Below are 25,087 nucleotides of genomic sequence, written 5' to 3' on the forward strand. Positions count from 1 at the left end.
CTCATCCGGACCTTCTGCCCTGTAGATGTCAGCCAGTTACCACCCCAGGACACAGCTGACCTATATATATCAACATGGGAGAGACAAGTGAAAGGGGAATGACGGGAGAAAACAGCCTAGTGGCTTTTATCATTTGGATGTCATGTGTTTCTCTAATTTCCTCAAATAAAAGCAACTTGCACTGCCCTGAAATGAAATCAAAGCTGAGCCTTTTAATGTAATGCAGGCACTTCCACCGCAGATGGAGAATGACTAAATCACGCAGTCTCTTATATAACAGCACTGAAATAACCTTTACTTGTTTTTTTTATCCATTCTTAAGAGGCAGAAATGAGACAGAACTTTGTGGAGTCTGTGTCCTCAAGAAAGAACAAGTGAAAATATAGGAAAATATAATATATATAGGAAAATGTATAACCTTTCATTACTTGTTTTTTTTATCCATTCTTAAGAGGCAGAATGAGACTTTGTGGAGCCTGTGTCCTCAAGAAAGAACAAGTGAAAATATTTCATTTATGTTGCCCATTGACCACAAAAACCTGGTTCCACAAACCATCTCCAGTTCAGGTGCATCTCAGCCCTTTTGGATGCTGGAAGGGTAAGATCAATGATACCATTCACAAACACCGAACCCTGCGTTGTATCAGTCTATGATTCCTCAACAACTCCCTCGCCCCATGGAAAAATCCAAAAACTTTATTTCGATTGTCTCATTTCTGATGAAGGTCACCAAGCATGCGTAGGACTTGTTTATTTTCAATGATCACTGCTACGTTATTATTATTCCATAAACAAAATGATTATCACTTCCCCAAATGTGTGGGTTTTTTGCTCTTAGTGGCATTTGCATTATAGCCCTTCACATTTTCTTAGCTTGACAGCTCAGCAGAGTGCACCTGCGTAGTAGACAAGTTAATAAATCGGCTTAGTGAGACCCAGTCCCTACTGAGCTGGCTTTGCTGCTGGGCCCCTAAAGCTCATTAATGTAATAAAAAACAAATAATATATATTAGATGCCACCTCAGCATTCCATGAACTGCAAAAAAGCAAGCAGCCTTCAGCCTTGTGCCATTAGATGGACATGGAACCGTTTAGTGACATATCAACCTTGAAAATTATTATATTTTTTTTTTTATTTTTTCATCACATAGAGAATGGCTTGAACAAGGTGTATAAGGAAAACAAGGTTTTCTGTGATGCCCAAGGACGGGATACCTACCTCCGACATGTTCACTCGGCCCTCTTGAAAGGAGCAATCGGCAGCATTGTGGGTGCACACGTGTCTATATTTGCACCAGTGGCAGGGAAAGGATCCATTTACACAGGAGAGGCATCTGTGAGAACAAAACACAAATGTTCTGCATGAAATAACAGATTTGTCTAAAGACACCTTTAGAAAATAAAAAACAAATGAGAAATTCCACCGTAACAGTATAGTAACAGGTGACAACAAAATGTGTTGCTGAGAAGAGTCTCTATTCGCATCCTTAAAAACATACAAATGACTGATTTTCCATTTCCAGAATAGTCATTGAGAATTGTGGAGAGGAGACCCCTCCCCTAGACTAGAAAACATTTATGTATATGTTTTGGAATTTATACTTCCACACAGGTATTTTTTTCCACGGGTGGAATTAAGAGGAAAATACCCCTCTGCCATGACCAAGACAACCATGGGACACAATAATGAATGTTATAATGATAGTGGCCATTATGGCCTTCGTTCTGGCACCCAGGAAGTTGAAATAAGAACCAGTAATAAGTGGAAAAAGGCCTTTCCATTGATGTATAATGATAGTACCCACCACGACACAGGCTGGTAACCCAACACTGCTCTGCGTCTATATGCAACCTGATTTATTAACTTCATAACCAGTTTTAATATGAAAACAAATTTTTTAAAGAACTTGTCTGCTTACCGAACAAGAGCCCCTACTGCCAGAAACTCCACATTAATGCAAAGCCATTGAAATTAAAATTATAAACGCACAAAGGTTGAGAAATTTACATTTTGCTGAGCACACGGCCCGCTCGTTCGCTCACAATAAAGAGAGTGTTAATCTCTTTGCTGCGCCTTGCTTTACTCCTATTATCTGCCACAAACGTGTTTCTAATAATTCTACTTAATGAGTTTTACTCTTCCTGGAGATTTCATCATATAAAGGAATCAAAGAAATAAAAAAGAAAAACGACAACGCTCCACCACCACAAAAAGGGAAAAGTATTGTTCTCTGGGGGAAGGGGGGGTGGAGACTCATGCAGAATATGATGGAACAATAGTTGGAAAATGTTCTTTAAATTCTAGCCATTTTTCATCTAAGGCAGGCTTTCCAAATTCTACTTAAATTAGAAAAGGGGGGAACCTCTATGGGCTTTTATTAGGCTCCCAGATATCTACAACATCTCAATTGCTTTTAGTATGTCTACAGAGGAACACCTATGCTAAAATTTTGACTCATTACATGTTAAGACAAAACCAAGTTGCCATTTACAGCCCCATTCAACTACTCTATGAAGTCACACCACACCTCTTTGGCATTAGGCAATTCCACCCTTCTGGCTTAGTGTAAGGGATATAAGAATAAAAGGACACTAAAAGTTGGCCGAACATTGTATGAGGGTGATGCGACCGTTACCGGGGTGGGGGTCAAGAATCTAAACACATGGAAGGGCCTACAGACATGTCAACATGTCAACGTGGTCCTCGTCAGACAGGAGCATTAAACCTGCCCCATAGATATCTGCCTGATCTTCGGCCACATATTGGGCAAGCCCATCTGTAGGCCCCATACACAGGTGAATTAGATGACTTGGGTCTGGAAGAGCTGAGTCACCAGCTTTATTTGGCCCCTTTAAAGGTGACCATAGAAGTAGAGATCCGCTCGTTTGGCGACATTGCCAAACAAGCGGATCTCTCGCCGATATGCCCACATTGAAGTGGGCGATATCCGGCTGATACGATCGCGGGCCCTATACGGCCGGTCGAATCGCGGGACCACATAGATGTACAGATGCAGCCGTGATCAGAATTTCGGCCAGATATCGATTGGGGAAGCCCGTCGGATGGTCACACACGGGCCAATAAGCGGCTGACTCGGGTCTGTCGGCAGCTTTTATTGGCCCGTGTATGGGGGCCTTAAGGCTTGGTGACTGCCTCGGCAAAGCTAAAACTGCAAGCTGACACAGAAATACTTACACAAAAGCTTTGGGATATAATAAAAAACAGGAAAATAGCTTTTCTACCTTCACTGATATCTATGGGAAATAGGATTAGGAAATACATAACTGTTTGTATCAATATAGTGTGCAAAAGACACACACCATTAGGAGACAGACTCTGAACTTGGTTGATAAATGCTGAAATTTCACAGCGGTTTCAGTGTATCTGCGCTCATACCATCAGCTCTAGAACACATCTATGAAGTTGTACTGCACTACAGGCAACGTCAGAGGTTTATATATTGGGACACCAGTCCTTTTAAGTTCACCAATGCCGCTTCTCCTTTAGCATTTGAAAACGTACATGACATTACTCATTTTAATAGAAGCGGATATAATTTTATTTACACTAGAGACTCCTTATGAACGGCCCTGACATTTGTTAAATGCGTTCGTTTAACGAATACGTTGTAGCTATTAGGCAAAGTAAATGGAGAGTTAATAAGAAGATGCATTTACAGCCAAGGATATTTCAGTGCGAGGCGGAATCTGCGGAAGCTCAGTGGAGCTGACAAAACAGAGGCGACGGGATAACCTTTTAATAAAGCAGCACAGAACCATGGGATAAAAAAATTTTTTTTACAAAAAATTAAAAGGGGGGGTATAGATATTTCTGGGTCTAAAAAGATATGAAAACACTGCCTGTACTGTAACTGATTTTTGATCAAACAGTTTTTAAAACGTGCTAGTAGCTTACACAGTATTCATCAAACTCATGTCCCTCCACCTACTGAGAACTACAATACTACTCAGTCCACTATCTAAAGGTGGCCATACACAGGATGATAGAAGCTGCTGGCTATGTCCGTCGAGACCAAGTTGGAAACGCATTGGCCCATGTATGGGGCCCACCAATCAAGCAGGTTTGATTTTCCTGTTCAACGAGGACCTTGGCATGTTGAAGTAGTACTTATCTAAAGGGACTGTAGGCCCTCCTCTATGATCCAAACTGTAGCCCCAAGGCCAATGACCTGATCAGCCAATTTGGGAACAGCTACTCAATGCTAATAATGGGCTGCTATCCCCAACAGAGCAGGAAAACACAAGCAACCCTTCCTTAGGGTGGCCAAACATGCGCCTATCTATATTATCGTACAAAAAGTTTTCGTACGTTATTCGGTGCATATATGGTGGGAGATGAGCCAACCAATATCAGCAGAAGGCTTGGATATTTTTCGGCTCGTCGTTTGGCCCAGGTGGAAAATTTTGAAGACAATTGAACATCGCCCACTGTTTAGTGCTGAACCGTAGAATTATCTGACAATTCAGCTCTACACGTGTGAAACATTTTGAGAATAACACTCTTTCTTGGAAAGATCTTTTCCAGGTAAGATCGTAATTGTTGCGTCTATGGCCACCTTTAGTCTAAAGCTTGAAATGCTGCAAAAGGGTAATCACCAGAATGTTTTAAAAGCTGCAAAAGGGTAATTAGCTGTGTTTGAGTTCTGCAAATGATCTTAAGGATAAACAGTCAGCAATGAAACGTGTGACATTTCATCAGATCTGTAGTCCTGGTGAGCAGAAAGGACACAAGTTCACGGCACATGAGAGCTCTCTGAACTTTCCACTTTGTACATGATGACCTGTGAAGTGTAATTTGTAAATAGGGCGTCTTAATAAAGCACCAGACTCTCAGTGTCAATTAGAATGCATGGCTAGTAACAATAATAGGCAATTAGCTCAATAACTCAAGGTCATATTCATTTATCTGCTAGGTAATGGAGCCCCTCAATCATGCACAAGACCCAAACTTTCTATCTGTGAATGAGACAGAAGAATTAGTTACCCGACTAGAAAGCTGTTTCAGAGTTTACGCATTTTTTTTTGTTAGGTGAAGAGATTGGTTAGTTTGTCAATCAAGCTGTATGCCAGAATGATTAGAACAATACATAGGTGGCCATACCATGCATGGCCATTCATATGTTGTAATCCTGAGCTGAGGACCATATGGTACTATAGTCACCTTATCTGTGTGTTCATGATATAGTTTACATTTTACTGTAAATTAGCTTAGGATGATGAAGGCATCAGAATTCTATGATCCTTTGTAGTAATCAAATAAAGGAAGATGTGCTGATTCATTAACAGATCTTTATAAACATCAAAAGCATAACAAGGGTATCCTTTAATTATTGTGTTTGCCATCAGTCTCAGTCATTACCACCCTGTTGCCTGAATGTGATTTTGCATGTGGAACGTGGATGATCAATGACAGCAAATATTCCATATGGCCACCATAATTCATCCATTCCACAGATGTTCTCAAACAAGAGTACCCAGCATCCAACTTACAAACATTAGAGTTGACAGTATCTTGATACAAATGGGTACCCATCCCTTTTGTAAGGTATAAGGATGGTGGCACACATGCAGATCAAAGGGCGATTAGTCGCCCCAGTGACAAATCTCCTCTTCGTCTGGCAACTAATCTCCCCAAAATGCCTTCCCGCCGGCAAGCATGTGAATCGCTGGCGGGATGGCATACGGATCCCTTAGGTTTTCCAAAGTTGCCCGAAGTTTCCTTGTAAGTCAACTTCGTGCGACTTCGGAAAACTAAGCAATCCAAACGCCATCCCACTGGCAATTCACATTCTTGCCGACAAGAAAGCATTTCATGGAGATTCCTTGCCCGAATCTGCACATTTGCCACCACCCTTAATGAACCCTAAATGCTGGTTGACAGAAAGCCTTACACGCTTCTCTTTAAAGGACCAGTAACAGCAAAAAATGTCTTAAAAAAACGTGTTAACATGCTACGAAAAAAAGACGCCAACACATATTAAACTTTAAAATCTTTAATAGTCTTTATTAAGAAATAACTTACCGAAACTCTGCTTGCACTCCTCTTCAGAAACAGCGACAGGGCCGACGATCCATCGTACGACGATCGATTTCTCCTCCCTGGCTATCTCCTATAGGGAAGGCAGGGAGGAGAAATGGAGCGCCACGCGATGGATCGTCGCCGTCGCCTTTTCTGAAGAGGAACTTTGGTAAGTTACTTCTTAATAAAGATTAGCGACTTTATTGTTTAATATGTGTTGCTGTCTTTTTTTGTAGCATACTAACAAATTTTTAAAAAAAATATTTTGCTGTTACTGGTCCTTTAACTTCAATTCCCTGAATCTCCTCATAGACAACAGTATTGTTCAAATAAAGAGAAGTCTGAACTGCCCTTGAGTTAAACAAACAAATCATAAAAGGGCAGCTAAAAGTGGGGGGGGAAATAATTACTACACGAATGTTCCCTTTCAGACTTATCAAGCATATGTAATACAGACCCTGCTGCATCAGCACATTTCAGCTGAATATTTCAGACTGCTTGATAGATTATATCATTTGATCCAACCAGTCTCATAATAGAAATCAATTCAAGATCAGTTTCTGGGCTGGAAGGACTTGGATATCTGGAATACCAACGTGGCCACAAAATAATCATTGTCCTTAAACAAGGAGAAAAGTGAAGGCATTAAGGTGAGATCATTGATGAATACATCATCCTACAGTAATAAAGAGAAACAATTCTTATCAAAGTTAAATAATAGAAGCGGTAGGTTGTTTGTAGTATGCAAAGGCTTGAAAATTACCCATATATCATCACCAAAATGGTGCCTATAAGTAGCAGAGGGATAATTGTCTTTGGGAAGGGACTGTGGTTGTGGGATAGAAGGTATAGTAGGGAGAGATGGTGTCTATAGTAACAGTGGGATAATAGTCTCTGGGAAGGAAGTGTGACTGTGGGATAGCAGGTATAGTAGGGAGAGATGGTGTCTATAGTAACAGTGGATAATAGTCTCTGGGAAGGGAGTGTGACTGTGGGATAGCAGGTATAGTAGGGAGAGATGGTGTCTATAGTAACAGTGGGATAATAGTCTCTGGGAAGGGAGTGTGACTGTGGGATAGCAGGTATATTAGGGAGAGATGGTGCCTATAGTAACAGTGGGATAATAGTCTCAGGGAAGGGAATGTGACTGTGGGATAGCAGGTATAGTAGGGAGAGATGGTGCCTATAAGTAGCAGAGGGATAATTGTCTTTGGGAAGGGACTGTGGTTGTGGGATAGCAGGTATAGTAGGGAGAGATGGTGCCTATAGTAACAGTGGGATAATAGTCTCTGGGAAGGGAGTGTGACTGTGGGATAGCAGGTATAGTAGGGAGAGATGGTGCCTATAGTAACAGTGGGATAATAGTCTCTGGGAAGGGAGTGTGACTGTGGGATAGCAGGTATAGTAGGGAGAGATGGTGCCTATAGTAACAGTGGGATAATAGTCTCTGGGAAGGGAGTGTGACTGTGGGATAGCAGGTATAGTAGGGAGAGATGGTGCCTATAGTAACAATGGGATAATAGTCTCTGGGAAGGGAGTGTGACTGTGGGATAGCAGGTATATTAGGGAGAGATGGTGCCTATAGTAACAGTGGGATAATAGTCTCAGGGAAGGGAATGTGACTGTGGGATAGCAGGTATAGTAGGGAGAGATGGTGCCTATAAGTAGCAGAGGGATAATTGTCTTTGGGAAGGGACTGTGGTTGTGGGATAGCAGGTATAGTAGGGAGAGATGGTGCCTATAGTAACAGTGGGATAATAGTCTCTGGGAAGGGAGTGTGACTGTGGGATAGCAGGTATATTAGGGAGAGATGGTGCCTATAGTAACAGTGGGATAATAGTCTCAGGGAAGGGAATGTGACTGTGGGATAGCAGGTATAGTAGGGAGAGATGGTGCCTATAAGTAGCAGAGGGATAATTGTCTTTGGGAAGGGACTGTGGTTGTGGGATAGCAGGTATAGTAGGGAGAGATGGTGCCTATAGTAACAGTGGGATAATAGTCTCTGGGAAGGAAGTGTGACTGTGGGATAGCAGGTATAGTAGGGAGAGATGGTGTCTATAGTAACAGTGGATAATAGTCTCTGGGAAGGGAGTGTGACTGTGGGATAGCAGGTATAGTAGGGAGAGATGGTGTCTATAGTAACAGTGGGATAATAGTCTCTGGGAAGGGAGTGTGACTGTGGGATAGCAGGTATATTAGGGAGAGATGGTGCCTATAGTAACAGTGGGATAATAGTCTCAGGGAAGGGAATGTGACTGTGGGATAGCAGGTATAGTAGGGAGAGATGGTGCCTATAAGTAGCAGAGGGATAATTGTCTTTGGGAAGGGACTGTAGTTGTGGGATAGCAGGTATAGTAGGGAGAGATGGTGCCTATAGTAACAGTGGGATAATAGTCTCTGGGAAGGGAGTGTGACTGTGGGATAGCAGGTATAGTAGGGAGAGATGGTGCCTATAGTAACAGTGGGATAATAGTCTCTGGGAAGGGAGTGTGACTGTGGGATAGCAGGTATAGTAGGGAGAGATGGTGCCTATAGTAACAGTGGGATAATAGTCTCTGGGAAGGGAGTGTGACTGTGGGATAGCAGGTATAGTAGGGAGAGATGGTGCCTATAGTAACAATGGGATAATAGTCTCTGGGAAGGGAGTGTGACTGTGGGATAGCAGGTATATTAGGGAGAGATGGTGCCTATAGTAACAGTGGGATAATAGTCTCAGGGAAGGGAATGTGACTGTGGGATAGCAGGTATAGTAGGGAGAGATGGTGCCTATAAGTAGCAGAGGGATAATTGTCTTTGGGAAGGGACTGTGGTTGTGGGATAGCAGGTATAGTAGGGAGAGATGGTGCCTATAGTAACAGTGGGATAATAGTCTCTGGGAAGGGAGTGTGACTGTGGGATAGCAGGTATATTAGGGAGAGATGGTGCCTATAGTAACAGTGGGATAATAGTCTCAGGGAAGGGAATGTGACTGTGGGATAGCAGGTATAGTAGGGAGAGATGGTGCCTATAAGTAGCAGAGGGATAATTGTCTTTGGGAAGGGACTGTGGTTGTGGGATAGCAGGTATAGTAGGGAGAGATGGTGCCTATAGTAACAGTGGGATAATAGTCTCTGGGAAGGAAGTGTGACTGTGGGATAGCAGGTATAGTAGGGAGAGATGGTGTCTATAGTAACAGTGGATAATAGTCTCTGGGAAGGGAGTGTGACTGTGGGATAGCAGGTATAGTAGGGAGAGATGGTGTCTATAGTAACAGTGGGATAATAGTCTCTGGGAAGGGAGTGTGACTGTGGGATAGCAGGTATATTAGGGAGAGATGGTGCCTATAGTAACAGTGGGATAATAGTCTCAGGGAAGGGAATGTGACTGTGGGATAGCAGGTATAGTAGGGAGAGATGGTGCCTATAAGTAGCAGAGGGATAATTGTCTTTGGGAAGGGACTGTGGTTGTGGGATAGCAGGTATAGTAGGGAGAGATGGTGCCTATAGTAACAGTGGGATAATAGTCTCTGGGAAGGGAGTGTGACTGTGGGATAGCAGGTATAGTAGGGAGAGATGGTGCCTATAGTAACAGTGGGATAATAGTCTCTGGGAAGGGAGTGTGACTGTGGGATAGCAGGTATAGTAGGGAGAGATGGTGCCTATAGTAACAGTGGGATAATAGTCTCTGGGAAGGGAGTGTGACTGTGGGATAGCAGGTATAGTAGGGAGAGATGTGCCTATAATAGCTTTGGGGTTATCAGCCTAATACGAAGCCTATTTATATCCAAAACTGTGCAGTATCACTCAATTTTCTACATGCAAGGACAATAATAAACAGCAGCGTTTTCTTAAGTGTTAAAGTTCACTTGAAATTGAGCAATCTCAGCTTCCAACCACCTACAATCCAACTAGCAGAAGTAATTTCTTCACTATTAGATGTATCTAGTGTAAATGGGGACTAGACCATGCTGCCGCTTACGTCACTTTGTACAACAAAAGCAACTTGAACAGATCATCATGTATATTTTGAAAAACCCACAGAGAAATTTGGGCATATGCTAATTACTAGTCATAACATGACTTTCCTGCGTCTGTGAACTCTAAACTTTGACTCTGTTCACTCAGCAGAACTACCCATTTTTCTTAAAACAAAAAACCCTCTATATTCTGCCCAGAACTTGTACTGTATTCCTTCCAAGAGAGTAAGCTGCTGGGTAATTAGTCTTCTGGAGCTATTTAAATACATAGACACGCACATCGCAGCAATGTGTCTGAAGTCACTTTTGGAAATGCTCTTGGTGAGAACTAAACAAACCAACGAAAGTCATGTCTGAAAGTAGAAAAGTCCTCAGAATATTAACAGATATAAAACACTTCAACCTCAAGCTATAATACAGCACTGAAATCATGAAATATATCTGTGAAGAAATGGTGATGTCTGGAGCTCTGTAGCAATGGTATTTGTCGTACCCATACTAAAAGTAGGGTTTGCTTTACATTTAATTCAGTGTAAATGAATGTTCACAAATCAACACATTCATGTGAGTCTAAGGCAGCGATCCCCAACCAGTTAGTCATGAGCAACATTACTCACCAACCCCTTGGATGTTGCTCCCAGTGGCCTCAAAGCAGAAGCTTATTTTTGAATTTCTGGCTTGAAGGAAAGCTTTGGTTGGATAAAAACCAGGTATACTGCTAAACAGAGCCTCCTGTAGGCTGTCAGCCATATAGGGGGTACCTAATAGCCAATCACAACCCTTATTTGGCATCCTCAGGGACTTTTTTTCATGCTTGTGTTGCTCCCTTACATTTTTTTTTTACATTTGAATGTGGCTCACAGGTAAAAAAGGTTGGTGACTTCTGGTCTAAGGAGTCAAGTCTTTGACGGTCTACTGTCCCTCACTGGGTATCAGCCAACCCCACATGGCACATATTTCAAGCTTTTGGAAATAGAAAGGCCAGATAATCCCCACTCAACTAGACATGAGTAAAAACATCAAACCTCTGCTACCGCTGCAGAGCGCTGATCAAAGCATTCTTGGAGTCTGGTAGGTTAATATCAATGTATCGGCTTTATTTATGTGCTTTTTAAAAGATGTAAATCCCCTCCTTTGTCATTTTAAAAAGCGCATAAATAAAGCCGATACATTGATATTAACCTACCAAACTCCAAGAATGCTTTGATCAGCGCTCTGCAGCGGTAACAGAGGTTTGATGTAGTAGCCGGTCAGAAGGAGCCCATACATCGCGAGAGCTGCGGCTTAGCAGGAGGAATGGGAAGAGCTCCGCCATTGCCACATCGCCTTTTCGTTTGATGAGTAAAAACATTCCCAGTTAATGATATTGAAATGTTTATTATTATTAACCAACAAATCATCATAAGTGGACAGTTGTAGACTACTTTAGCTACTGAGATGACACCAAAATCTAGCTACAAGCTGAGGGATCTTGAAGAAGGCTTAATCCCTCTTCTCAAATTGGATGGTACTATGTTTCTCTTGATCAACTTCAAGCCACAAAGGATTTATCTTAGAATATGTTGTTGATGGACTTTACTTCAAGAGAAGTTCTCATCAGAAATCCAACCAAAGCCTGAAGTTCATGTGACTAAATCACTAAGCCATTACTGCTCCTCTTCCTGAAAGGGGAACTGATATTGCAGAAATCTAAAAGTCTCACTACAAATACCACTATTGAAGTAAAACCAACACACCCTTTAGCAGGGTCAAAAACATTAAAAGAACAGTTATCATTTAAAGGAAAACTATTTTGATAAAAGCTAGTACAGTAATTCAACATGAGAAGTACACAACACTTTAGATGAAAGTAAACTCAAATGCAGAGTGAATAACATCTTAAAGACACTTCCTCTTCCACTTCCCACAAATGGTTTGTGATATTTAGCACTGAGACCACAGCTTCTATAAAAAAATAAAAATAGAAACAAAACCAGAACAAAGCAAATAATTAGTTTCTAACAGGTAGGCCAGTTGCTGCTGGTTAAGGTTACTGAAAAAGAAAGAATTTCTGAATATACACAACACAAGTCTTCAGCTTGCTCACCATGTATACTCTTCCAGAATCCCAATGCATCATAGTCTGCATCCATCTGATATTATAGGGGTAATTTAGTATGACCCCAGGCAGAAGTGCAGCGGCACGAATTCTTGGGTTCTGGCTGCACTGATAAGGCAAGTGGTAAGTACAAGGCACTACTGCATCCACTGCTATTGCTTAACATGCATGTCTTAATGATGTGCAAGTTACCAGACAGAGGTGCCTTCCCCAGCCTACATGAATACAAAGGTGCTGAATGTAGGCAATGCTGTAGGTTTCTGTGCTCTGAGACCTGCAGCAATTCACTAAGGCATGGTGCTTTTTTGCACTTTGCACCTTGGCTTCAAGTTTTTAAATGAACCATAAGTTTCCTGCCTCACACTGGAAAGGGAACAATAATAAATGAAGCATATGTGAGTACTGTACCATCCAAGTTCATGCTGTTAACATGAGCCAATCAAACATGCTGCCTGTTCCCAACCGGAGCCCCCTTGTTAGGGTGAACACAGTAATAAAGACTATTTGAACATGAATAAAAATAATGACAGATGTTAGAGCATATTTATTGCACCACCTATAATATATGTAAGATGCTGCTTCTTTTAAAGCGTTGCTGATTCTTTCATTAAAAAAATCAAGCCGCAGAAAAAAACCCTTTTGATGCCTCCACCGAAGCAATAGCACAGAATGAAACTTAGTAAACAGCCGGAGAATATTTAAGGACAGAATATGCATTACAGACTGCATTTTAAATTCAATGAATCTTTTCCCCAACAGAGTTACACTTTTAATATGTCAAGGTAGGACACTCTCCATGGAGTGGCGTTCTGGAGCTCGCAGCTCTCCTTGGAGGCACACATCCAGCCGCCGTCATTCAAAAGCCATTAAATATAAATCTGTACTGAGCAGAAAGAAACCAAAAAGGGATATATACACAACAACATTGAGGAAATATTTAATTAAGCAGCTCTTGCAAAGTAGCAAAAAAAATTAATTTCCATGTCGTCTTTGTAGGCTCTTTTCCCTCTCGCTTCAAAATGAGAAGCCTTTAGCTTTACCTACAAACATGTTAATTGGCGTGCTTCTTATGCAAATTTATGCAGTTTGATTTCAGCGACGGATATTAATTTAAGGATTGCACAGAGCCGTCATTCTCTGGTGGGTTTGGGAGTTAAGGGGGAAAGAGATAATCCGCTGTGCAGCCCCTTATAGATTTGATGTTTGGATGAACCTTCAATCGCTAACTACACATTTGAGGAGCAACGGTGTCATTTGGAATCCCATGAATCCCAAAAGTCGGGAATGGTTGCAAAGTAATCTCCTGGTGGCTCAGATGTATATTTTATTGCCTAAATCAGCCCACTTTGCAACATTTGAAAGAGAGCGAGATCACAATTGAGATATAGAGATGTTGTGTCTTCAATGAGTTAATTAAAGGGTTGGTTGGGAATAGAGTAAAGGTCTTTAACTGAACTGTAACTGTTAAATAACATGGAGGCCAAGTCAATTGATGAATTGAGAACATAAGAGGGGTCACACATATTGTGGCTGTGCTTGATTGATTGGAGCTGCAGCTTATTTGGCCCATGAGACTTGACTTGGCCTCCATGCCATTTAACAGATACAACTGAGGTGAAGGCCTTTATGAATGAAATACCTCTATCAATCATAGAAGGTTGGCCGATCTAAGGAGACGAGAACATGACCAAATGCAGTCCAACCAGAATAGATCATCAAGAACAATATTCATGTCTGAGGCTGACACATGGAAGAGCATCTCTAGCTAACAATGTTAGATACAATGACAAGGAGGTTTCAGGCATGAAGAACAAAAACCAGACTGCAAGTTGAGCAGCGGCCAAGCAGCCGAAGAAAGAAATTAGCTCAGCCCACGTTACAAAGTCCCTTGGGGCCCACACATCTATGAACAAATCTCCAACAGGCCTGATTAAAGGAAGATGGAACGTTGTGTCTATTTTACATAAAGCAATATATGTTCCATCAAACTCTACACAATAAAAACACCCTGCTGGCTCCCACAGAACAGATACGCCTGCAGCTAGCATTTCCTTCAAAAAGAAGCATCTGAAGCAAGGAAAGTTTCCATTAGTAAAGCCCTTAATAAAGGGGCAACTCACTGGAAAGGAAAATGACAGAGAAAACATTTTGTGGAGCAACAGATGCCTGTGCTCATACAGAGGATTCTGCCCTGGAGCTGGCTCAGTGGTACATTCCATTACTCCATAAATGGGCTTTGTGGTTTAGCAGGAGATTAAGCCTCCCAGTTACAAGGTTCAATGTAAAGGCAAATTCTGCATGGAAAGTCTAAGGCTGGACAATTCCCACTATCCCTCAGTGCTTGGAGTTGTAGTTTATAGCAGCTGCAAGCTTTGAAATATACAACACTGAGCTCTAGTGAACTCAAAATGTTTCTACTAAACTTGATGGCCAAGAATAAATGATAAACACATGACAAAACAAATCATGCATGAACACCTCACTTGCCAGATATCTGAGATATTCAGTCTTTTCCACCTCTGGTTTATATTTAAACAAAAACATATTTTCTAGGTTTCATAGAATTTTAAGGGGCGAAACAAACACATGTCCAGGGTGCTCAATTGTAAGTAGCATGAACAAATCTATTGCCTTGCTGCTTGACTTGAAATTTGCAAATCTGTGACTTGAGTGGCAATATTAGTTCCATCTTAAGTTGGCATTACTTTTGCATAAATATTAGTGTAGCTTTCAGTCATATGCCTCTTTACACCTCCACCTTAGCCCAAACCATCTTAATTTCAATCAATCTGATTAGTGTACTTCTCAACCCATCTTAAAATTACACAATAACACAACTCAGAACCCACACATTGCTAGAAATTCCAATGGGATCAGCATGAGCTTGCAGAGTCTTTTTTAAAGGCAAAAATAAAGAAACTGAGCATTTTAGTAAATAGTGATATACATTACCCTGACTACCCTCAATCTACGGTAAGGTTTCTCAAGATATTTTTTTCTGCCAGACCTTGTCTCATTATTCTCATATGTTGCATGGGGTCTACTTGTTGTCAAAGTATATAAGTGGTACACCTTGTCTGATGCAGCCTGGACTGGTCTATGCCAGTGGTCCCCAACCAATGACTCATGAGCAACATGTTGCTCTCAGACCCCTTGCATGTTGCTCATCATGGCCTCAAAGCAGGTGATCATTTTTCTGGGCTTGTAGGCAAGTTTTGGCTGCATAAAAACCAGGTGTCCTCCCAAAATGAGCCTCCTGCAGGTTGACAGTCCATATAGGGGCAACCAAATAGCCATTCACAGTCTTTATTTGGCTCCCCAGGAACATTCTCCATACTTGCGTTGCTCCTCAACTCCTTTTATATCTGAATGTTGCTCACAGGGAAAAAAAGGTTGGGGACCTTGGTCTATGCTATGCAGAACATAAGCTGAGACTAGTTACCTTCCCTTCAACGGTTCTAAACAAGTCTAACCTTGCTCAAATTTAAGGCCCCCATTTACGGCCCAATAAAAGCTGCCGACTTGGTCCGTCTGCAGCTTATTAAAGTGTGTGTGGGGCCATCAGACGGGCATCCGCGATTGATATCTGGCCAATTGGGCAAGGTAAAAAATCCCGTTGGATCGTGGACCCATCTATTTATGTATCGGTTTATGGCATATGGCTTCCATTCTGATCTCAGCTTGTTCGGTGACATCCCCAAACGAGCGGATCTCCCTGTGTATGCCACCTTTACACTGAGCTCAACTAAATTGGTTCTGGTGGTCAATTTCAAGGCACACTGACCCATTGGGTGCAATGACGAGCATTAACAAAATTAAGAACAAGATACAAATGAGAATTTAAGAAAGTAGAAACTTACGACTGATGGACACTGCAGTTGTAGAAGACAAAATCCACACTTGCAAACTTCTTCCCAGTTTCTTTGGATTTAAGGTAGAGTTTTACAACCCTTTTGTCACCTGAAAACAATGCAGATAAGAAAAGGCATCAGCATGGCTTTTGCTAAATCCTCAATAACCCAGCCCAATAACGATTCAAAAGCAGTCACCTTGTCCATGACATTAAAAAAATTATTGCACTTCTTTAGCTTTATTACGGCAATGGGCCTTGATGAAAATTCGATCATGCATTCTAATAATGCACTTGTTAGGCAACTGTTGCTTGGAAATGCAGTCACTTATCCAAACAGACATACACTAATACTTCCAGGTGACACCCAAATGAGCAACTCAATATGAATGCCACCTGAAACTGACCAGTGTACCTTTGTCCTAAATCTGGAGGAGGAACAAGTCAACTGGATTTAAATTTTAATTATATTTTTACAACTTCTTTTGGATTTTTCTTGGTGTTTCTTAGCACAATGGCAAATGATCAGCTAGTGGGAAGAAAGAGAACCTATATTGATATCTACTCCTCCTTCAGTTTGTAATTTCATAAACACTGCATAAGCCATCGTGGATACGGTAAGGCAAGTGAAGTTGATGATCCCCAGACAGGAGTTTGGAATACTGTTTTTTGGGTTACTACAAGCCAAACACAATGTTTCCAGATGTGAAGAACTGTAGCCCTTTGTTATGTGTATTAGCCGTATTATTAAACCGCAAAAGACTTTTACAATGCTCTAAATATTTAAAAGTTTTATATGCAGCATGTGTTTGGCATAAAAAAAGCTAAAAATGTGTGTGAAACTAAACTACCTTGCAAGGAGTTTCATGGAAACAGAGCCAGACAGTCAGTAAAGCTCATTAACATTCCCAGAGAAGCATCCACAGAATTAACTATGGGTCGCACTAATCCATATATAGTTTTAATCTCACCCACCAGCCTCTCATCTATTGTTGCTTCACTGAAGCAAAGGCAGATGATACCTGAGGTCAAGAAGATCATGGAATTTGCACAATCATTCACCAAACCTTTAGACTCTGGATTGCACTTACAAGTCATCATACTAAACAACTCATTTGCATTATTCCCTTTCTCACCACTATCAATATTCTGGTGACCAGGGTGTTGCAGGCAAACACAGTGTTGCAGAAGATGCAACACATTGAAAACTGACGCTTCTACAGGTTCCTTTAGCTGGAATATTAACCCTGAGAAACCCTTCCTACAGTGTCCTCGCTTTGCAATCAATATTATTCAATACAAACCTATTTCAAGGGTTTAGTGCCTTCTTAAAATGGCCATCCATAGAGTATTGCAGCGAAATGGTTAAAGGGGAACTTAGCAGAAAGACTATTTAATAGATGTTGGAAAAACAGTGAAGGCTTCTATTTTCAAACAAAAGCCGGCACTTAAAAAAAATTTAAAAGAAAAGCGCTAAGAGCTGAGTAGGCGTTTTCTGCCAGACTGGGGTCTTTTGTTGTGCAACTGAAACAGCTATTTATGAAGTTGGAATTAAGGCACCAAACAGATCTGTCCCTTCTGTCCCTTGGCTGAAAGGCATTGACGCCTGTGGTTACTCACACACTGTATCATGTGCAAGATCTGACCCTATCCTGATGGTGCAGCTTCCCACTGAAACTTCTGTGCCTTCCAGTCCTCAGGAGAGAGGACTATTTGCAATGAGCAGCAAACTCTTTCCAAATAAGGGACAACCATGTATTGTGTCACAGCACCCCACTGGTCTTTCATATGGCGAAAGGTTAATCAAGACATTTATATGGGATATTTTAATCACTCGAGGAATAGAGACAGCTCAGCGTAATTCTGGAGAAAAAAATAGCAATTTTTATAGACAATTAGACATTATAGAAAGCTTTTTTGTAGGGACATGTAGAAATTAATTGTCTGTAAAGAGGTTTAATTACAGTAGTTGCAGGGTTCTCTACTACACTACTTCCCAGAGACTATTATCCCACTGTTACTATAGGAGCCATCTCCCTACTATACCTGCTATCCCACAGTCACACTCCCTTCCCAGAGACTATTATCCCACTGTTACTATAGGCACCATCTCTCCCTACTGTACCTGCTATCCCACAGTCACACTCCCTTCCCAGAGACTATTATCCACTGTTACTATAGGCACCACCTCTCCCTACTATACCTGCTATCCCACAGTCACACTCCCTTCCCAGAGACTATTATCCACTGTTACTATAGGCACCACCTCTCCCTACTATACCTGCTATCCCACAGTCACACTCCCTTCCCAGAGACTATTATCCCACTGTTACTATAGGCACTATCTCTCCCTGCTATACCTGCTATTCCTCAGTCACACTCCCTTCCCAGAGACTATTATCCCACTGTTACTAAAGGCATCATCTCTCCCTACTATACCTGCTATCCCACAGTCGCACTCCCTTCCCAGAGACTCTTATCCCACTGTTACTATAGGCACTCTCTCTCCCTACTATACCTGCTATCCCACAGTCACACTCCCTTCCCAGAGACTATTATCCCACTGTTACTATAGGCACCATCTCTCCCTACTATACCTGCTATCCCACAGTCACACTCCCTTCCCAGAGACTATTATCCCACTGTTACTATAGGCACCATCTCTCCCTACTATACCTGCTATCCCACAGTCACACTCCCTTCCCAGAGACTCTTATCCCACTGTTACTATAGGCACCATCTCTCCCTACTATACCTGCTATCCCACAGTCACACTCCCTTCCCAGAGACTATTATCCCACTGTTACTATAGGCACCATCTCTCCCTACTATACCTGCTATCCCACAGTCATACTCCCTTCCCAGAGACTATTATCCCACTGTTACTATAGGCACCATCTCTCCCTACTATACCTGCTATCCTACAGTCACAGTCCCTTCCCAGAAACTATTGTCTCCACTGCTACTATAGCCACCTTCTCTCCCTACTATTACCATTGCTATTATAGACATCATCTACCCTATGGGCAATCTGTGTATTTTGGCAAATGCCAGAGGGGCTGCTGTAAGATGCCACAGACACAATTTAGTGGGCTGGTGGAGGCTATTGAGCCTCTGTGTACTTGAAATGCCAGGGCCTATTTTGAACTCCAGTCTGGGCCGTACTATACTGGCTATCCATTAGACATGGCAATTTCAACCTAATTTAAGATTATAGCTGAACAAATAAAGGCTAAGGGCACTGGCAGGAACTTACCATGGCCTCTTGTGATAGGAATGACTTCTTTGGCAGAGGGAGATGTGCAGTAGATATTTCCATCCAGGATGCGTCCTTCCATCTCCGTAAAATCCTCAAAAGAGCAGTTCACCCCAGCAGACAGGTCAGGGACATTCCAGGCTTGTAAAACCATCTGTACAGATGTGAAGTATGTTAACAGAATAAATCAGAGGAGGGCACTATTAACAGACAGGGAAGTCAGACAAACAAGTTGAGCTACATACACAGAAAACTCCAAGGGTATTAAGGTCTCTCATGGGAATAAGGTGAGGCAGTGGTAGGAAAATGGAGAAAGAAGAAACCATAATGGATAGAGAAGAGGACAGAAAACAATAATTTGAAAAAGCAATAGATTTGGTGACCCATTTGTTCATAGAGGACAAATGGGTCACCCTTATACCATGTTGTCTTTTATATCAAGAAATATCATTCCATGTGTAGGTATATTGTCTCTGGGATAGCTGCTCCTAGAATATATATATATTTTTTCTATACTATCAAAAAGACTTTCATAGAATAAAAGAAGATTAAAGGAAATTGGAGGCACTGTATCTATGCAATAATAAGCTCCGAGCATCATCAAGCACACGCATTTGCAGTTCAGCCTTGCTCACTCACCGGAACCTCGGACACGGTGACCGAGATATTTTTGGGGTGCACCGTGAGCTGGACACACTGATGCTGGTCAGAACTGAACCTGTGGAACTCATCTGCCCGCTCACATTTATCTTTTCTCGAACACCTACAGAAAGAGAGAGAGTTTATTAATCTAACAGAATAATGGATGAGCTTTGAGCTTGATGCACTCAAACAACTTCTCTCTCATTCCAACTCCAATCATTACGAACAAACGATGATGCGACTGGCACAGTCTCCTTTTTAACATTACAGACAGCCAATCCCTATCCAAGGCAGCAACACACAAGCATGACCAACTGTGGATAAGCCGCAGACACATTTCAAATGTTTTTCAAAAGCAATAATTATTTGAATTCCTAAATCTGTCAGAAATATGAGTTCTCTACTGCTTCTCTGTTCTCAGAAAAAAAAGTCAATAATTCCCCTTTTGAAAAATGTACTGCTCAGAGCGGAATTACTGGCGCTAGGTAGGAATAAAGGCCATTTTTTGGGAAGGGGGGAACTTAATATTATGGTTTGTTAATCCCTGAAACAAGATAATAAAAAAGCAGAAGAAAGAGTAACGACAGATTCCCTTTGATTCTGGGTCTGTTGTTACCACAAGTATGGGCTTAAAGGATGAACTGACAAGTTCAGAGAAAACCAGAGCAAGTGAAGCTTTCCATGGCTGAGTGCTTTCACTTAAGTTTGCCTTTCTGGACAGGGATTTAAGAACCGAGTGGTCCGTGTCAGAGAAACAGGGCTCTCAGCGGGAGTTCTGACAGCTCAGAGGGCCGACTGGAAAGAGAATGGCAAAATCTGTTCTACAGACTGACAGACCTACTGCCTCAAAGCATATAGTATCATGTGCTCATGGAGGATGGAACATCTATTTTCTGCCAGACTGGCCTCTTGCTGGTAACCTGGCAGCTCAATACCATGAGGGATTAAATGCAGAATGGTCTTCAAACCTACGCAGACCTCATTCATAGGCTGGCATTAACAGTTGCACGGGATGAAGGCTCTGCCAACTATTGTGCCGACACCAACAAAAGTAGCAGTTATTGTGAAAATGACCAGCAAGGTCTAGAATATACAACTCCACTACCAACCTATATGAGGTTAAGAAATATGACATGTATTGGGAAAGTTTACGGGCTCCACACCCACTCTGAGATAGCTTAATGATGTCCAAAGCCTGTTTTCATAGACGTAGAGAGGCCCTTCAGATCTGCGGCCAAAAAAACTAGGACAAGGTGGCATAGGACTAGGCCAACCAATAAAACTTGCTTTGGCGAGATCAAGGCCAGGGCCAACCAATCTCCTTTACTACAAAAAAAACAAAATTGTGAAATGAAATAGGACGTTTATAAGTGAATGCTGTGAAACCATTAACCAGCCACCAGTGGTTAGTACACTATGCCCTAGGGGAAGAGTATCCCTACTCCCTCCTCGAGCTTTGGAATCTGATACAACGAAGGTCAGATGAAATATGGGAAATGAGAACGGATCATGTATCCAACTGACATATTTCCTTTAAAGCCATTCTATTAGCACATAAGACATATTGATCAGAGGATGAAGAGAAAATCCACCATATTCCTACAGAAATAAATTGCAGTTTCAAGCATTAACTCTTTTGATGGTTCATACATTTATCTATTTTTAAAAATGTTTCCTTTTAAAAAGAAAAAGTAAAAATACTGTGATTTTGGTCAGCTTAGCTTTCTTACATTAAGCAAGTTTCTCAAAGCTGCAGAAATTAATATTAAAGGGCAATCAATAGATATAGGGAATGGTATCAAAACTCTAGGTAACTTATTAAAGGGATACTGTCATAGGAAAAACATTTTTTTCAAAAAGCATCAGTTAATAGTGCTACTCCAGCAGAATTCTGCACTGAAATCCATTTCTCAAAAGAGCAAAACCGATTTTTTCATATTCAATTTTGAAATCTGACATGGAACTAGACATTTTGTCAATTTCCCAGCTGCCCCTGGTCATGTAACTTGTGCCTGCACTTTAGGAGAGAAATGCTTTCTGGCAGGCTGCTGTTTTTCTTTCTCAATGTAACTGAATGTGTCTCAGTGGGACATGGGTTTTTACTATTGAGTGTTGTTCTTAAATCTACCAGGTAGTTGTTATCTTGTGTTAGGGAGCTGCTATCTGGTTACCTTCCCATTGTTCTTTTGTTTGGCTGCTGGGGGGAAAAGGGAGGGGGTGATATCAGTCCAACTTGCAGTACAGAAGTAAAGAGTGACTGAAGTTTATCAGAGCACAAGTCACATGACTTGGGGCAGCTGGGAAATTGACAATATGTCTAGCCCCATGTTAGATTTCAAAATTGAATATAAAAAAATCTGTTTGCTCTTTTGAGAAATGGATTTCAGTGCAGAATTCTGCTGGAGCAGCACTATTAACTGATTCATTTTGAAAAAAGATTGGTTGACCAATCTGCACTGGTGTTTTCCTGGAAATGTTCCCTATTGATGATATATGTTGCCTTAGTGCGATGCTAATGATAAAATACCCAGCATTAGAAATATCCAGACCAGGCAGACATGCTGGTGTCATCAATAAAGGTTAGAAACAATCTTAAAAAAAAAAGCCACCTTCGATCTGTAAAGACCAATGAGAAGCTGACTAGGGACTGGAACTCAGGAGATATGCTACAGAATTCATTTGTCGTTCTTATGGTGGGTTTGCACTTTCCTCAGCCCCAATTAGTTCATACTCAAGAGACTGAGGAATTGGTATTATGCTGGCACAGAGAAGGTGTCTCCTTCGCACCTGGGCCTGCATTAATGCTTGTTGTTCACCACTCCTGGGGCATAGGGAAGCTCAAGAGAGCTCAGAGTACTGAATTCTGTTCTATTTTAGTAGAAGAATAAGAGGGGCTGTCACTGGTGGCAGGGCAAAGAGCAACCTTTCCTGAGGGGACTCCTGAGAAGCAGCAATACTCACGTGTTATGAAGCACACACCATCCGCAGTGAGGGTCCCTAGAGCCAAGGCAAGCGTCACAGCTTTCATATTGTTCACAACTCTCCACCGGCACACGAGTAACCTGAGAGAGGACAAAAAAAGAAGAGCTGATGAGTTTAAAAGTTTCAACTGCATGGGGTGTCTCTACCAAAAAAATAACGCTTACTCACAAAAAATGTTTGCTGTTTTGCAACCAGAAGCTTATTAAGCTTGGTTCTGCCATTTAATCTGACCAATGTATCAGAACTGGGCTAAGCAAAGCAACTGCCTATTTATAAAGCACACGTCAGTTTCATTATGAAGTCTAAACTAACAACCTGCAACTAAGAGAACATTATAATATTCACAATGTATTTAAAACAAAAACAAAAATTGTGAAAATGTTGCCCCCAGTGTAAAACATTTCTGTGTTCGAGAGAGTTACCTCATCAGAACAATTATGGCTGCTTTCAGCTATTTATGGCTGCAACACAAGGCAGAAATGTCAGGGTTGGTCTGGCTGGTGGGACACCAACGCTGATCAGGTCGGTCTTCTAGGGGGGGCCTGGAGTAATATATATGCCACCGACTTAGGTGTAAATGATTAACCATACATTTATACAACAAAATAAATGGAATGTTGACCCCCAGTCAGAAACAGGGTTTAAGGGGAAATTACAACCTAAAAATCTGCCGCACTAGATATAAGCAGATCCTCAGCTTACCCTTATGACTTTTGAATAATTTCCTTAATTCCAATAATAGCCATAAACTGCTGCACTCACTACACAAAGTGAAGTATTGCTGATGTAACCTGGAGCGCGTGGTTTCGCATAAAGATCAACCTCAGATAGAGGATAATCTAACAATGACAGGAAATCAGACCACAAACCAGACAGAAAGAGGTTATGGCTACTGTGTTTCAAGCCGCAATTTAATAAGGACACGGTCATGACACAATGATGTCAGCCTAAGCCTGCTCCTATCGATTTGCCTGCAGCTGAGCTGGGCAGCCAATATGTGCGTGTTCCTAAAAATTTTCACCCTCTAATAGAATTCAATGATGGAACAGACCAATGCAGTGCAACACAATGCAAAACGGTGAAAATCAAAACTACTTGGTTCTAGAATTACACGTACCTACAGTACATGTAGTACCTATGGCTTTCTTTAGGGAAACTCCAGAAGTGGCACAGTGCAGCCCATAGCAGCTTACAAAGTGCAATACCACCATCCTTGTGGCCAAAGCTTTAATCGGAAATACAAGAAGCCATACAATCCCCATCCATATGGCTACATAATGCTACAATTAACATTATAACTTAACCCAAGGATCTCAAATGATTATTTCCATTAACAAAGAAAATGTAGTAGCTGTGCTAAGTCCCAGGGTATATAAAGAGTTACTTATTTGTTTTTGCTTTGCTGGCTTTTTCCAGCAAGTTATTGACCTAGCAGAGGTGGAAGCCTATGTCCAGTTATTAAACAAAGGACAGCATGTAACATGGAGCAACGCCAGCCCTTCTTCTATAATATGTGTATTATCCTCCCTTGTACCCTGTGTTACTGCCCCTGTTAACGAATGACCAGCCGATCGATATTCACCCCTGCGATCGTCTTAGAATTCCAAAGTCCGAACCTTAAACATTTATATCTAATGTATACAAAGAGAATTTATTAATCTCTTTACTACAGAAGGAGAAGATGCAGAATGGCGTCATAATAAACAACAGCCTGAAGAACAAATGGAACATCACAGAGTAATGAACCACTGCTGAAGTTAAACCCTGTGTATCTAAACAGGGATAACCAGACAAACGAGCGGATCTCTCCCCAATATGCCCACATTGAAGAGGGCAATATTGGGCTGATCCAACAATCGCGGGCCCAAAGATCGGATCATAATGGATCCGATACGGGTGGTCAGATCACAAGACCGCATACACGTATAGATGCGGCCGTGATCCAACGGGATTTTTTAACCTGCATCGAGATTTGGCGGACTTTCGGTCAGATATCGATCGGGGAAGCCCCTCGGATGGCCCCACACATGGGCCAATAAGATGCCGACTCGTTCTGTCGGCAGCTTTTACCAGCCCGTGTATGGGGGCCTTAAGGGCAGAGACACACGTGGAGATTCGGGGAGATTTACTCGGCCGACGAGGCAACTTCGGGCGACTTCAGAAAACGAATTACCATTCCACCGGTGATTTAGATTACAGCTGACAGAAAGGCAGTTTGGGGAGATTAGTCGCCTGAAGAAGAGGCGATTTGCCGCCGGGGGACT

At 41.7% G+C, this 25,087-nt stretch overlaps 1 protein-coding gene across 1 annotated transcript in view; it reads right to left on the reverse strand.

The window, feature by feature from the left end:
• plxna1.S (plexin A1 S homeolog) overlaps positions 1-25,087 on the reverse strand; it is a gene marked incomplete at its 5' end in the record, with an annotated part of 250,346 nt that overhangs the window by 73,335 nt on the left and 151,924 nt on the right. The window contains 5 exon segments of the mRNA NM_001094988.1: positions 1,220-1,334; positions 15,954-16,053; positions 19,200-19,353; positions 19,839-19,962; positions 22,803-22,903. Coding sequence (NP_001088457.1) covers positions 1,220-1,334; positions 15,954-16,053; positions 19,200-19,353; positions 19,839-19,962; positions 22,803-22,903 — 594 coding nt within the window.

This window comes from Xenopus laevis, chromosome 4S (assembly GCF_017654675.1).
Source record: "Xenopus laevis strain J_2021 chromosome 4S, Xenopus_laevis_v10.1, whole genome shotgun sequence".
Classification (NCBI taxonomy): domain Eukaryota; kingdom Metazoa; phylum Chordata; class Amphibia; order Anura; family Pipidae; genus Xenopus; species Xenopus laevis.